The sequence below is a fragment of the Centruroides sculpturatus genome, unplaced genomic scaffold (assembly GCF_000671375.1).
Source record: "Centruroides sculpturatus isolate CEXI.00-Female unplaced genomic scaffold, Cexi_2.0 scaffold991, whole genome shotgun sequence".
Taxonomy (NCBI): domain Eukaryota; kingdom Metazoa; phylum Arthropoda; class Arachnida; order Scorpiones; family Buthidae; genus Centruroides; species Centruroides sculpturatus.
In genome coordinates this window covers 220,888-237,442 of record NW_019385208.1, presented here as the reverse complement: position 1 = coordinate 237,442, position 16,555 = coordinate 220,888, and the positions used below count along the sequence as shown (strand labels likewise).

General features: G+C 28.3%; 1 protein-coding gene and 1 long non-coding RNA gene across 3 annotated transcripts in view; one reads left to right on the top strand and one right to left on the bottom strand.

The window, feature by feature from the left end:
- The window catches only part of LOC111636132, an 83,375-nt gene that overhangs the window by 34,161 nt on the left and 32,659 nt on the right, over nucleotides 1–16,555 (bottom strand). The window lies entirely within an intron of this gene.
- The window catches only part of LOC111636130 (laminin subunit alpha-like), a 111,944-nt gene that overhangs the window by 75,500 nt on the left and 19,889 nt on the right, over nucleotides 1–16,555 (top strand). The window contains exons 41-42 of the mRNA XM_023381308.1: nucleotides 11,024–11,179; nucleotides 12,757–12,863. Coding sequence (XP_023237076.1) covers nucleotides 11,024–11,179; nucleotides 12,757–12,863 — 263 coding nt within the window. The remainder of the gene's footprint in view (nucleotides 1–11,023; nucleotides 11,180–12,756; nucleotides 12,864–16,555) is intronic.

The following is a 16,555-nucleotide window of genomic DNA, read 5'->3' as shown; positions in this document are numbered from 1 at the left end:
CTTTGTGTCCTTATCATATGTTTAGTATATAATTTGCCTACTAGGACTTATTATACTGGTGACTCAATTCTGCAATTCAACAAAACATATCGAAAAATAAAGACTGTTTTTTTTTTCTACCTGATATCACTCTAGCATCTTTAGTCATAGGACTATCTATTTCAGAATTAATTATTAATATTTACTTTGTCATAATGTATAATTCTTTTAGTTTAAAAAAATGCAAAGTTAAGATTAAAAATACTGTATATGTTGCAAATATAAGAGGACTGCAATTAAAAGAATTAACAAGCTCATTAAATGTAAGAATAGATATTATGTAACTATGTTAGTGAAATTATAATTTAGAAGAAATCCATAGAGAACCTGAGAAACATGGAGGCATATTATTTGTTTTAGATGATTTACCATACAAATCTTTAATAAGCTGATTATTAAAATACACCTTTACTTAACTATTTGTACTTTGACAGTTAATTCTGTGAAGCATTGAAAATCTGGATTAATTGGGACAGCATCCTGTCCAGATTTTTCAAACATGTAAACTAGCACTTCAAAAAATTTAAACCCTAAATACACTGTAATTCAATTAAATTATATGCCTTTGTGTCCTTATCATATGTTTAGTATATAATTTGCCTACTAGGACTTATTATACTGGTGACTCAATTCTGCAATTCAACAAAACATATCGAAAAATAAAGACTGTTTTTTTTTTCTACCTGATATCACTCTAGCATCTTTAGTCATAGGACTATCTATTTCAGANTGACAAAAAATGTACGTTATTCTTTTCATCTATATTATGAAACACATTGTTTTAATTTATGACAATTATCAAGGGTTAAAATGCTTGAAATTGCTTCCTGTGACACCAAATAATTTAAGAAAATATTAACACTGTCTGTCGGCATTATTATTTTACTTGAAATATTACAACAGCTTCTTTTGACAAATTTCAGATTGTCATTTTTGGGTATAAAATAATAGAACCTTTATTCTATACTTGAAGACGACAATATGAAATTTGTTGAAAGTAGTTTTAGTAATATTTCAAGTAAAATAATAATACTGGCAGACAATGTTAATACAGTAGAGCGTCGATTATCCGAAAGTCAATCATCTGAAAGAATTCCAGTCGGCAAATTTAAATTTTCACCAGTGCTTTGGCTATGTCTTGGGCTACTCAAATATTTTACGTTTTTGATACTAAATTAACTTCTGAAGTATAATTTTTAACAACACAATGGTCTTCATTAGGCTTAACATCGACGAAAATTCAATGCGAAGCTTCACACAATGGAGAAAAATGTCAAGAAGTGATAAATTAATACATTTTTTCGTACATAATCGGTTATCCGAAACATCAATCTTCCAAACAACCCCAGTCCCCAATTGATTCGGATAATTGACGTTCTACTGTATTTTCTTATCAAAGGTTAAATGGAATATATTAAAAAATCCAAACTACTTACTCGACTACTGAGATCAGAGCCATCGAGAGCTTATATGAGACCTGGGGATAGAGTTATATCATTTATTCAAAACAAAAACAAATGGCTAAAAAGGTATATATGTAAAATGTTTCTTTGTTAATAAAAAATTTTTAAATTTATATGGATACAAACCATTATGGGTCCATAAGTTCTCTCGACAGCTCCGACCGAGATACCGAAAAGATTTCATATTTTAATATTTGTATTTTGTTTTTGTCTTTTTATGACCACCCAAAAAATAGTATTAAACATATTATTGCTTTCTTTTTGCCAAAGTTTGGCATTTCTGTTCTGTGTACAGTTTGTGTCTGTTAGTTTTAAAGTAATTTTTCAATAAGTATTTTATTAGTATTACTGTAGTATTATTCATTTTTCTTATTAAATTAACAACTTATTTCAACATAGCCAATTGTAGCAAGACAACAATTGTCTGTTGGTACATAGCATCAAAAAAATCGATTGTTTCATCCTATATTTAATAAACAGAAAGTAATAAAATGTCTATAAAGTAGGGTAAATGGTATAGTTATTGGCTGCTTAAGGAAATTTTTATTTATAATCTTTGTTACATCAGAAGTTTTAAGTGAAAGTTTTTATACTTTCTGGTGAATTTGCTGGCAATAGAAAGAATATAGAAAAAAAACTAGAAATTACAAACACCAATCAGTTTAATCCAAAACGTGTCCTGTTTTATAAAAAAATGCAAAATTGTACATCATATGACGTATATGGTAACAGAAAAACCTGTGGGAATTTTTGCTACCTACCAATAACAGTGACTTGTATTAAAATTCCCATGCAATGTTTCCAGAATAGCTTTTAGTGAACTCTTATTAAAAAGGTTTAAATTTAAAATGTCCAAATACTGTACTGTTTAACCTACAAATATTAAGCTTGGTAACTTTTGCAACTTTGGTTATTTTTTTAATGAGAAATTTCTTTTGGTAATATTTAGTATGAAGTAAGCAAAGTTGTCATTACCAATGAATTTTTGAAGATACAAAATCACATGTAAAAAAGACTGGCAAATTAATGCCTTTAGAGATGTTCTATTGCTTGACTAAAGTTGAAAAAAATTTTATAACCAACACCATTTTATATTATAATAGAATGAATAACTATGTAGAATTTATAGGATTCAAATATTTTAACAAATTGCATAAAGTAATTTTGTATATCAGTTTTAAGAAAAACTATTAGCTACTTTACATCACTGAGTACAGTCAAAGTGTTGCAAGAGTGTTGAATAAGGTATTAAAAATAAAATTTATTCCTTACATTATATTAAACAGAGATAATTTGAAAACAATCATTGTCATTTTTAAATTATCTGTTTCACTCTTCTGAAAGTTGTCTTACATAATTTTTTTTTGAGCAAAGACAAATGTCGAACTGCCAAACCTTGTTAGATGTTCAAGAAACAAGCAGGTGTTAACTTTTTATCTGGCAGAAAATAAAAAAATAAAGAAAAAGGGGTTGTTAATAGAGTTAATCAATAAAATGTCCATTTACATAGTAAATTTTAACAGAGGAATTCAATACGATTGGTTGGCAGATTCTGACATTGGGCAATACATGTACAAATTTAAAGCAAACTCTGGTGATCCAAATATATCTAAATAAATTTAATTTTATTTATTATATTTATCCATATTTTAAATAATAATTTATTTACATGCTAGAATTATTCCATTTTTAACTAAGAAGAGATTTAAAGACCTAAAACAGCAAAGACTTAAAATATTTTCTGCCTTATTATAAAAATCTGTTATTTGTACATGTAATTTCAGCTAGAATAAATTATTGTTATTATTATTTAACTAACAAAGAAAGTAATTGTGATGCTTTTTAAGTGATTTTTAAAAATGAATAGCTTATTAAATATTTGTCATCAGTTAAGATAATGTAAATAATGTATTAATGAAGTATTTTTTGTAATATAATAATAGACTTAAAGCCAAAACTTGATTATGCCAAGAAAGGAGTTTCATCGATAGGTCAGCAAAACGAAAAAAATTCAAGAGATTTAGACATAATTGACAAAGAACTGGAGAAACTGCCTTTCCGTAAGAAAATTTTATTCTTATTTTTAAAATTTTGTTATATAAGCTAAATAAAAGAAATTTAATTTAAAAGAATTGATAAGAACTTCCACTTTTAAAATCAAATTAATTTGTTGTTAGTGCTAATGATAAACAATTTGGACATATACTGTCAGATATAGAAAGATAAAATCAAGCTATAATATAAACAAAGTATTTATGCACTGTAAGGTATCTTTTTGAATCTTTGAAACACACAACATAAATCATTACACACATTGTACAAAAATCATAGTTTAATCACTCCATTGTTTAATTTTGATAAATAGAAAGATGCTCATTAAGTCATTGTTTTTTTATACTATTTATTGTGACATCGTCATAATGCTGGGCTGTAATTTTTGTCACAAGGCACTTAAGTTTAGTAGCATCTTGCTCCTGTACATTATACTTTTCTTGTTAACAATGAAACAAAGTCATGCCAATCATGTATCTTACTCCAATGCTTTCCATATCTGGTCTTGACATTCATCTATCTCACACTGTTCTCAAGATTAAGGAAGGACAGACATACACCAGTGGGAATTTATAGGTGTACGATTTTTTCAAGTTGTGGCCCAAAAACAAACAAAAAATATCCAATGCAAGAAAAAAGACGTTACTACAAATGATAAGTTCATGCATCAAATAAAAGACAAGCATGTATAATATAGTTTAACAATTATGAAACATCACAAAAATCCTAGTCTGTTACTCATTCTTTATTACTTTTGAGACAAAACAAAGATTCTAAACAGTCTTCCTTTCAATTAGTTCACTTCTGATATAAATCTATGTTTTTTCTACACTTTGGATTAGGAATCAAATTTTATATAAGTTAAATATTGATGGGTATAGGAAATCTTTCTAATTCATATTTCCTTATAAGCAACTGGCATTTCATTTTGTTCTGTTGGCCATATTGACCTATGGATGTTGCAACAGTCCTCATTTTCCATTGGCTATCGACTTCCCATTTCTGCTTATGCCGACAGACGAAAAAATATTTTAAATTTGATTTTCAGGGTCCTCTCTATGTTAGAGATTTAAAATATTTGTGTGTTTTGTTTCTGCATTATTTTATTTCACAGAAAGGAATGGAACTTTATAATTTACAATAATCATTATTCTAATGTGTCAATTCACCAAAATAAGTAGCTGGATAGTAAGTAAAATTAACTGGACAAAGCACCTAACCACAAAAGACTGGGGAGAACATTGATTATATTTTGAATCCTATTCACTTAGTTATAAACATATAAATGTATGTAATTATATGCTGTCATTACAATATATAAAATCAAAACTGCTTTATTTAATAATTTAGGAGAATTACAAAACATGATTAATGATGCCAATGATAAATCAGTGGAGGCTGAAAATCTGGCAAATCGTGTACAAGAAGATATTGAAAATATTTTGTTAAAAATACAAGAAGATAGAGATACGGCAGAAGAAATACCTATTAATTTGGACGAGATTAAAGATGCAGTCAAAACAGCTGATAAGTATTGTAAGAAGTAGAATAAATATCTAACAAATACAAAATTAATTATAACTATATGCATGTTACTAACACATAATATTTTATTAAAATTTAGTGGATTTGGTGAAAACAATTGATCCAGAAATTGATGATCTGCTGGAAAAAGTTGGAAAAAAGGAAACGGCAGTAAGAATAACTGGTAAAGACGTCAGTGACAAAATAGCCGAACTTCGTCAGAAAGTTGCTCTTGCTCAAAATCAAGCTAACAGGGTATAAAAAGTTTTTATTTATGTTGAAACTTTATATTTAAAAATTGTTAATATAATTGTCCAAAATTTATTGCAGATTAAATTAGGTGTTAGATTTTTTGACAATACTACGCTACAGCTACGAAATCCCGAAGGACTAGATAGATCGGCAACTTACACTCACATGTCGCTGTATTTCAATACAGAAAAATCCGATGGACTTCTAATATATGTCGGAAATGAAAAAGGAACTCATAATCTTATTTGGAATGCTTTAACAGTAATAATTTAAGAACTTAGTCATATAACATGTTTATGATTTTTTAAAAATTTAAAGTTTATTTTTTATTTTTTTTAAGGATGATTTTATGGCTTTAGAAGTACAAGCTGGAAGACTAGTGTTATCTGTTGATCTAGGATATGGCGTTAATAGAATTGTGAATGATCGTTATGTGGCTGATGGAGTCTGGCATCAAGCAATCATTGAAAGGTATTCTTATATCATTTTCTCATTATGTTTAAAATGTTTTAAATGTATGGAAAAATTTACTAATTTTTTTAGAACTGGAAAAACTTTCACATTGACAGTAAGAACAGAAAGGGAAGATGATTCAGTTAAACAGGATGTTTTACCAGGAACATATAGTGTATTTAATTTGGATCAACATCATTCTAAGTTTTACATTGGTGGAATACCAGATGACGCTAAAGTGAGATTTAAAGAAGAAATCCTAGCAGTGTCAACATTCTCATTTTTCTAATTTTAACCATATATATAAATTACAGATTCAAGCAGAAGTGTTATCACGACATTTTATTGGCTGTATAGAAGAATTAGAATTTGGTAAAACTCCAGTTGGTCTGTGGAATTTTGTTAAAGCAGAAAATAATTTCGAAGGTTGCATCGAGAGAGATGCATTTGTTACTCTTCAGCCAAGTAACGGTCTGAGATTTGACGGAACAGGTTATGCAATCTTACCGATTAGACGGCATAACTTTAAAAGAACCACAGACTTCAGCATGGAAATTAAAACATATGCTAGCGAAGGGCTTTTGTTTTTAATTGGCAAAAATGTAAGTGTCTTAAACTGTTGTTTAACAATTTACATGTAGCTTGTGATTTGTCTTGTACATCGTTAGTCATAATTGTTTGAGAAAAGATACTGACTTTTAAATGAAGAATTCTTTACAAATATAAAGAATTCCAGGGTTCATATCAGTCTAGAAATCAGGGAAAACATGGAAAAGTCAGAGTATTTTCATTTTACAGGAATAAATACACACTAATTTAACACTAGAACTATGAATTTAAAATTAGTTGTATAAAATAATAATTTCAAATCATAAAAATATATCACTGTTCTCAAAAAATAAAATCAATATTCTAGAACATTACATCGTTTTAAGGGAAAGTTTCATAGGTTAGGGGTTGTTCTCTCAAATTGGGGAACTACATATACTTCATATAATAAATTAAACACTGACATCTACTCTGTAAAAATTACCTCATTGTTGCCTATCACAAACAGTATCTGTTCATATATAAAAATAGTTTCTTTTTTGTGTGAAAAAAAGCAAGCAATGATAGCTATATTATTATTCTGTAGATTTGTTATAAAATATTTCTTGTATATCTATTATACCAGTAAGAATAAGCATATATAAGATACTATATATTTTGAGTGTCTTTGTAGAGAGGTTGATAGTGGTTTGTTTGTGAGAGATTAATTAGTTGAAATCAGTGATGATGAACAGTATCACTCTCATCGTTATCCTGATTAGCATCCATTTCGTTGGATGGGACATAATCTATTGGCTAATGATAATGAATAAGAATGTCATCTGTATGGTCACTTTCTGAAAAATTTGCTAATATATTTGCAATTTCATCTCCAGTCAGCAGATGATAATCAAATATATCATTTTTGCATACATGCTACATGAATATTTCTAACAAAACTGAAGCAAAAAGTTGTTCTAACAAAAGACACAGAAAATGCAAAAGATTAGCAGCAACATTCACATAGGAGTGTTAGTATTCACAAATCATAAATACACACATGAAGCAGAAGTGAAAAATAAGAAAAGGTAAAAGGTAATAAAACAATGAAATAAATCAGTAGTCAAAAGTGATTGCTTTTTGCATTTGTAAGAATAAAACTTTATGGTAATGAAAAACATTCAAATTCAGGAAAAATCAAAAAATTTCAGCTTCCTGTGAGTAAGTAAAATACATTAGCAGTCACAATGATTGTTGTTGTGCTTGTAATGTTCATTTGCTAGTGATTTTTATGAGTCATTCTACATCCAATCAACAGTACCAAATCTAAGGACATGCTCAGGCATTAAGGAGGAGTTAAATATGCTAATCAGTTATTAATAATCATTTTTACAAACAAAAATGTCTAGTGGATGTATAATAAACATTGCAAACTAAATTTTTTATCTTGTTGTTATTCTTTTAAGAACCTTTAAAAAATATAAAGAAAAATAGGCAAATTTTAAGGATAAAATTTCAAGTTTGTAAAATTTTTATAACAGATTTCTTTGCAATTCTATTATGATCTATGAATGATTCTCTTTAAAATAAATCTTTGTTGATCATTTTACAATGGTTAGAAGCCAAAATATAAACTGATTTTGTCTTTCTAACTAAGGTTTCTGCTATAGTGGGCCATGAAGCCAGAAAAATGTTTTGTTACACTTTGTTTTCATGCCAGACTACACCTTTTTTTCCAAAAAGTGATCAAAATTAAAAATACAAGTGATTTTGGCCTTGTTGAACTTGTTTTTCTCATGGAAATTTTGAGATTTTTATCTTGAAAACATGAGAATGTCAGAAAATTTAAATTGCAAAATGGATAGGAACCCTGAATTCTTCATAAATTAAATTCTTTTATCAATACTTAATTCTTAAAAATATTTGAATTATAAGATCATTATCCTGGAAAGCCATTTACAATTGATATGCTTATTCCTTTTAAAATCAATTTTTCAAAAATATTTCCTCAAAAAAATTGATGAAAACTGCATGGGTTAATTCTACAGAAATAACCACCTTTTTTTTGCCACTGTTTGATATGCTTATATAATTAAGATAAAAGAAACATACAAATAAATTTAGATTATCAATTTAAAATAAATTGAAATTATTAATCTAAGAGTTAGCACTAAAAGGTGCTAAGGTTGAGCTGCCAGAATTCATTAATACTTTAGAAAAAGCTCATAGTACTGTAATTTTATGTGGATAAGCTAAAGTATTATATATTCCTCATGCCTCTGGAATGTCTGGTGAAAGTATGTTATGTACTAGAATGCAATTTAATGTAAAAAAGTTTAACAGAAATAGAACACTAAGAAGCCATTCAATATTCCAGTTATTTTTAACTGGAATATTGACACAAACTCCTAAACTTTGTAAGTGTCAAGAATGCAAAATGGCCACCAAATGGCAAAACTGTTTTATCATATTGCTTTGTTTTTTATCAAATAATAATGCTGATATTATATATTTTATGAATGCAAAAACAAACTCAAAGAATTAATAATTTTAATGTCCAAGAAGGCTGGCAAAAACTTGTCGTGACGGGAACCACATATCACTTATCAGTAGAGAATGCTGCTATCCTGTTTCTGGAATTGTATTCCCAAATATTTAAATATAAAGGGAACCATAGTAAGATCTAGAAGAGTTCCATGCAGTTCACAAGCCACAGTTTGATCACTGTGAGTCTAGCATATCCAACAGAAGAAGTTCAAGAGTCAGTCACCCAACTCTTATTTGCTGTAGTAAAACTAACATATTCAATGAATGATAAAGAATTGACAGACTGTAATAGTCAGCTCATTAAATAGGATGCTAAATTTCTGTTGATGAACCCAATTACTATTCAGAAAATGTTACATAAAGATTTATTATTACTATTTGTTTTAACTCAAAAATTATTCTAAAATGTTAAAAATAAAACAAAGAAAATAAAGCAAAATGGTAATGATGTCATCTTTCTATTTAATTGGTCAAGTGATGGAGAGCAATGCTATTATGCATAAACAAGATAAAGCATTGCATAGTGAAGTTAGGGCTGCTGTTTTAAACATATATAACTATTGGCTTGTTTGGAAAGTTCATAGCAATTTTTAAGAGAAATAAAAGAAATTGTTTTAAAACTAAAAATATACTTTTATTCCATTACATATGTGCCATTGTTTTTAATGACATGTTGAAATTAAGGGGAGCTTCATGATAATCTCTTCGTAGAACTTTCCAGTTTTCCCACGAAAAACTGATCCATGTGGTTTTTGCAAGCTTCCAAAGTGTCAAAGTTTTTATCATGAAGGGAATTTTGCAGAGAACAGAACAAATAGTAGTCCAATGGGGTGAGGTAAAACATCCCAGCCTAGTTCCAATAATTTTTGGCGTGTTCGTAAAGACTTGGATATGTGAATCGTCATAACGAACTTCTTTAGATGTTGAAATACTGTACTGTTTGATGACTTCACTATGTCTGCAATTTCTCGAGTTGTATAATGAGTGTTTTCATCCAATAATGCTTTGATCTGGTCCTCTTCAATAACAAGAGGTCTTCCTGAGCGGGGAGCATCTTCAAGGCTGAAATTACCCGCTTTAAATTTTGCAAACCACTTTCGAACAGTTGATTCTCCTACAGCACTCCCACCATAAACATCACATATCTTTTTTGCTGTTTGTACAGCATTTTTTCCTTTACGATAAAAAAAAAAAACAAGTGTCAATAATGCACATTGTTTGTATCCATTTTTGCAATGAGACAAATTAAATGATATTTGAATAATCTTAATGGTTTTTTTTGGTAACTGACGCATCTTAAGGTCATTTATCGTAATATTCATTGGTTTGTACAGTACAATTCTAATCATTTTCACATCAATCAGTGTCTCAACTGTCGGCTATCAAAAATCGCTACGAACTTTCCGAACAACCCAATATTTTCAAAAATTTTAGTCTTCAAAACTCATTTCATAGCAATAAAGAGAGGAAGAGTTCATAGCATACAATTATTGAGTCACATTCTTAATCAAGAAGACAGACTAACTGACTGCTTATTAAAAATGACTGAAGAAAAGACAAACTTTTCAAAAAGTGATAAACTATAAAATTAACAGTAAATACTAAAATAAACTCATAAATCTTTTTCTATTTAACTTTTTTTGTTCATGACATCAACTGATTATCCATATAACAACACTCAGAAGCTAGTGAGAGATTCTTAACAACTGATTAGTTTCCAATAAAGAAGTTCAAGTAGGAGGGTCTAATAATATCAATTAAAACATGGGTTGACACACACAAGAAGAACAGTAAAGAATAAAGGAAAAAGCTAGCAGACACATTTGTAATTGTGAGTTAAAATTGGCAGATAATTTGTATCATTGTGTTATCCATATCCACTTTCTAATTGATTTTTGTTCAGGTTATCTATTGATACATTAAATCACAGTATTTATATATTAGATTTAAAATACAAATATTTTCCTATATAATTAGCATTAATGTTGGTACTGTTATGTTTTTATGTAAAACTATGATAATAATTTTTATTTTAAAAATTGATATTTTTGTGAATTGAAATCAAATTAAAGTTACCAAAAACTTTACATGTTTAAGAACAAATATATTCTACATTGTATTTAAAGAGTTCATTAAAAATTATTTTCTAAATGAACTAATTGCAGAGAAATTTCTTGGCCATGGAATTAAGACAAGGAAAAGTATTGCTCAAATACAATCTGGGAGACGGACTGGTCACTTTAATTTCTAATGTGACCGTAAACGATGGAAACTGGCACGTGTTGGGAGTCTCGAGATATGAAGGAGAAGCTATATTAAAGGTCTGTTTTGTTAAATTTATTTTAATGTAAACAAACTTTCTACTTGTATGTTATAAGAATTATTAGCATTTTAAGAAGTGATAAATGAAAGTAAAAAAGTAGAATATTATAATTAAAGTATTTTTTTTAAACAATAAATATCCTAATACTCAATATTTTAAAATAATACTGCTTCAAAACTTTGACTATTTAACTCAAAAATATTGAAAATATGATTAAGTTATTCATGCATATAAATAAGTGAATTATATTTACCAAATATAACATTGTTATTGTACTAAGACCATAAAAGATTAAGTAAATTTACATTCTCTAAGTTTTTATCTAATTTATTAACAACAAATAAATTTTAAAAAATATAATTTTCCTTTTGTCATCATTCTTTGCATGTACAAGACTGGAATATAGCAAAAACTTGAGTGATATTGGCTTTTATTTAAAATTATTTCACTCCTAATAATGAAAAGTTCCTTGATGTTTTAAAAACTGGAAAAAAGAAGACTGAATTTAAAAGATGTTATAATCTTTGGATTATAGCATATTTTAAATTCAGTCTTCTTTTTTTTCGGTCTTTAACATGAACTTCATCAGAAAATATCATAAAATTTAGTAAAAAGTGTGTATAAGTTTAGGAGAGATAAGTATTTTTTCTTCATAATTCATTCTTATGAGACTTGCTCACCATAAAAATATCATTTTCATTTATTGTGAATTAACATATGAAAACATTATTCTATGATTTCTGTGTGTGATTAGCTAAATAAAGTGGTAATGTATATCATTGTGACATATTCAGATGTGGATCTAATTTATTGTGGATAGTTCAAATGATTCTGCCATACAGAACTATGCCAAAAAATCTCTTTGTAAGATATATAATTGTCTCAATTTTACCCAAGCAACAAGTCACTACCTGTCAACAAATTGAATCAAGTTTTATATACAGTGGTACCTCAGGATACGAAATTAATCCGTTCCGAAACTGAGATCGTATCATGAAAATGTCGTAAGGTGGATCATCTTTTCCCATACGATTACATGTAAAACGAAATAATTCGTTCCAACGCGAAAAACATACTCAAATTAAAGCCAAGTAATATATTAAAAAAAATAACTGTAGTAAGAAAAACAAATGAAAAATGCGAACTAATGTAACGTCGTATGGTGAGTTTTTGTTCGTATCGTGGAGCAAAAATATGTTCGAATTTCATGTCGTATCCTGAAAATTTCGTATGCTGGGGCGTTCGTAACCTGAGGTACCACTGTATAATGAGATAAGAGAACTCATCTTTATATTTTCTTCTATAGAATTATTTATAATGTATAGTTTAATTCTTAGTTTATTTGACATACTTATGAAACTTTCTATATTTTTTCCTGGTTGCTTTTCTCCATCAATTCATTGACTATTCTTTATTATTAGTAGTAATGCCGTTATTTTTCAACAGACTTTTTAAAATTTGAAATCAAATATTATAATACTCTAAGGACAGTTAAATCAATTTTTCTCAAATATATAAACAGTTTATATGATATCAAAATAGCATCTAAAAATTCAATTATTTTTCCTTTATTAGATACAAGGTGTTGAGGTAGACAGTGGAAAATCTCCAGGGCCTTCTATAGATTTGTCTACCACTGATGACATATTTATTGGTGGCTATCCAAGAAATCACGGTTATTCGTAAGTAATATTTCTTAATTGTTTAATAGTTGGCCAGATGGCCAAAACAGATAAGGCATCAGCCTATCATTCTGGGAGCCTGAGATGATATCCTGGACAGACAGTTTGTCCTTGATATATGACTATTTCTCACAAGATTTCCTTGTGCCCCTCAGGATAGAGAGTTGATAAAAAATTTGATTAACAGCATTTAATTTCTTAGTAATGTAAATGAATTAAAGTAACTTCAAGAAAACAGAAAAATGAACACAGCAAAGATTGTCATGAAAGAATTTAAATCCTTGTGATTGGTCATTCAACAAGATGCAAACAACCAATCATTGTTCATTTTATTTCTATTACCATTGCAGATTAGGCCTATTTGTGATATTTTGCCTATGGACTGTCTTTGCATTGATTCTCTTCGGTTTTCTATGCAAATTAATCTACAGATATAATTTTAATTATATGATAAATATAAACTTTCCTCCTTACAAAGTCATAACAGTTTGACAAACTCCCAAGCCTTGGATAATAATATGATCTGGTTTACAGAATGATATATAGCTCCTGAAAAAATCTGATGATATCTTTCATAATTATAGATACAGAATAAAAGCTATCCTTTGTATTATACATAGATTTAAAATCAGGTTAATTAAATGAGGCAACCTGACATGTGATGTGTATCTGTCTGTCCTTCATGCATTACTACACCATTTATCCGATTGCCATGAAACTTTGGGAAGTTGTTTACTATACTCCCGTGAAGGTTTCTGGCATAGTACATTTATCCTATGATAGATGGCACACGTGTATACGAGCATTTCAGCACAGTTAGGGTACATCACGAGAACGCACACTAACAAGGGATTTTTTTGAAATCCCCCCGCAGGGAAAGGGACAGGATTAAGGCTTCAACAATGGAAGTGTTAAGAGAAAGCAATGTGCAATATTTACAGGCGCAGATGTGGTTTTTTGTGTTAGATGGGTCTAAAATTATGTTCAATTTAAAAATTTTCAAATTAGTCTGGAAACAGGGAAACCTAATTCTTGCATTCTGTGAAAACGGGTAAGATTGGCTGTAATGTAATAATCTTAAGACCGGCATTGCTTGGGCGAAGATTATCTGCTAGTTATTGAATAAAAGAAAGTTTAATGTGTAAAATTTTGCATGTTTCACATTTTAAAATCATCAGAAACCAATGTTATGGGATAGCTTTAAAATTAGATTCTCTGAATTTGACATAAACATGTGAAAGCAGAAATGTATAAAAATAAATAAATACCTTATTGATATTCTTTTTACTAAAAAGTCTACAAAGAATTTACCATATCTTGAAAGCAAAATTAATTCTTATTTTTATATCTAAATGAACTAAACTTCATAAAAATATGTTCAAGAAATGAAATTATTTATTGTTATAATCTTGGATACAATATATTGCTTTTGAATAGTTTCCTAATTATAATGTAAATAAGTATGACAATTTGTGAAGTTCTTGCAACATGTGATAACTACTCTCAACAAAACAAAAGCACACCACCCATAAAAATCACAAGAAAACCAAATTAAAACTTAGTTAAATGCAATCTAAATGTATTTCTTACTTTAAATAATTTTGTAATATGTAACTCTATAATAAAAGAAAGAACAATGGTGAGATATTCACCCTAAAATTAAGAAGACATAAACAAGATAAATTATAAATCCTAATTTTTGTTGCAGTGATCTTTTTGATTATAATTAATTAATATTACTCACAATTATACTTGAATTTATTTATTGAAAACATTTCAATAAAGTGGGAATCTTCCATTTAAAAAACAAACAAGTTTTCTTGGATAATTTTAACCATGTAATCCATGTTAAAACCATCCAATTAAAGAAAAATGAATTTTGAATGTTTGGAGAAACATTCAAAATGAAACAAACAAGTTTTCATAGTTAAAACCATTCAATTAAAAAAACCATTCCATTAAAGAAATTTTTCAACTATGAAAACTTATTTGTTTTTTAAATAGAAGTTTCCCACATCATTGAAATATTTTAAAAAGATTAACTCAAGTAGAATTGAGAGTGTAATATTAATTAACATAAACAACAACAAAATCTAGAGATAAAAGACCATTAAAAAAGTTTAAAATCTGTTATCCTATTACATACAGAAGGAAAATTAAGGCACAATCATAATATTATAATTAAACAATAAATACAGCTTACCAAATACCTTAACTTTATTCATCAGAGTTTTGACAGTCAAAGACTAAATGAAAATACAATAATCAATTAATGACTGAAAATTCATAAAACAAAGTCCTTCAAAACGGATTTGCTGTATTGCCATAGAACACCATATCTAATTGCAATATGTTTAGTGATCTTGTCTATATGATTTTGAATGTTAGCCTGGAATTGAAAAACATATAATTCCAGAGACTCTATTGGAGTCAGTTATCCTTTAAGCATACATAATTCTGTTAACTAAAAAAAATTGAAATACTTCTTGTTTAAAAAGTCAGATTGATTAGAATAAATGATAATGGGAACGAAATCTGGATTATTAGAAGAATTTGGCAGTAATAGAACAAACTTAATGAAAAAAAGAGAAAACAAAAAGAACTTTTAAATAAAGAGATTGGAGAGTAAAAAATTTTTTATTTCATTACAAAGATTGTACGCAGAATTAGCATAAAGGATATTTCGTTTTTGTAGCTGATGGTCGAAAATCTTGAAAGTTCCAAAAATTCTTAGGATTGTGAATGAATCTGCTTACTAGAAGATGAAAGTATTCAGAAAAACAAACATGACACACAGAAACTGAAAATCATTTGTTTTATATATATTCACAGATAGAAATTATTTTGTGAATATATTTAGATTCTTTCATGTTATGTTTATTTACTCCCATTTAATTTAAGCATCAATTTTTTTTCCATCATCAGCAAACACAAATAATCAAATACCCAATGCTCATTGACACAGTGTCAGTTTGGAATTACAATGAGTTGTGAAAAATGAAAATTGAAAAATTCAACAAAATAGCCACACAGTCACATTTAAACCCTACAACAAGGCAAGCCAACACTTCACTGAAATTCATAAAGGCCTGATCTAGAAAGAATTGATGACTTAAGTGAACAAAGAAGGTGTATTAAAATAATTCAAATCCTGGTCATCTTGCATTGATAAGGTGTAATGTATCAGTTTCTCACATACCACCACCAAAGATCTCAGAAAGTAGATCACTTTATAATCTCTGTAACACAGCGTTTGTTGGCTGTATTTACACTGAAGTAATTACATAATAAAAACTTGATCATTAATCCACTGAAAACTTTGATTTTGTAACATAACATATTTATCCACTTATGTATTCAGTTATTGTAAGAAAATGAAGGTGCTAATAAAGTTTAAAAATTAAAAACTGTGTAAAAAGTAATTTTCTGGCTACTGAATGAAAGCATAGCATGGAAATGTGATATATCCAGTTTTGTAGCCATGAATAAATCATTGGGGGCTAGAGGGCAAACTGAAAAAAATTGTGCCTGGTATTTTTCTCTTTTCCAGCCCAAATGTAAAATAAAATTAACGGTATCCTAAGTTTACATGATAAAAGCAAAAGCATATATATTAGTGATGCAACGAATAGTACATTCAGCCTCAGGCCGAATACCAAATATTTGGCCAAACTATTCAGTTTGATTAACGC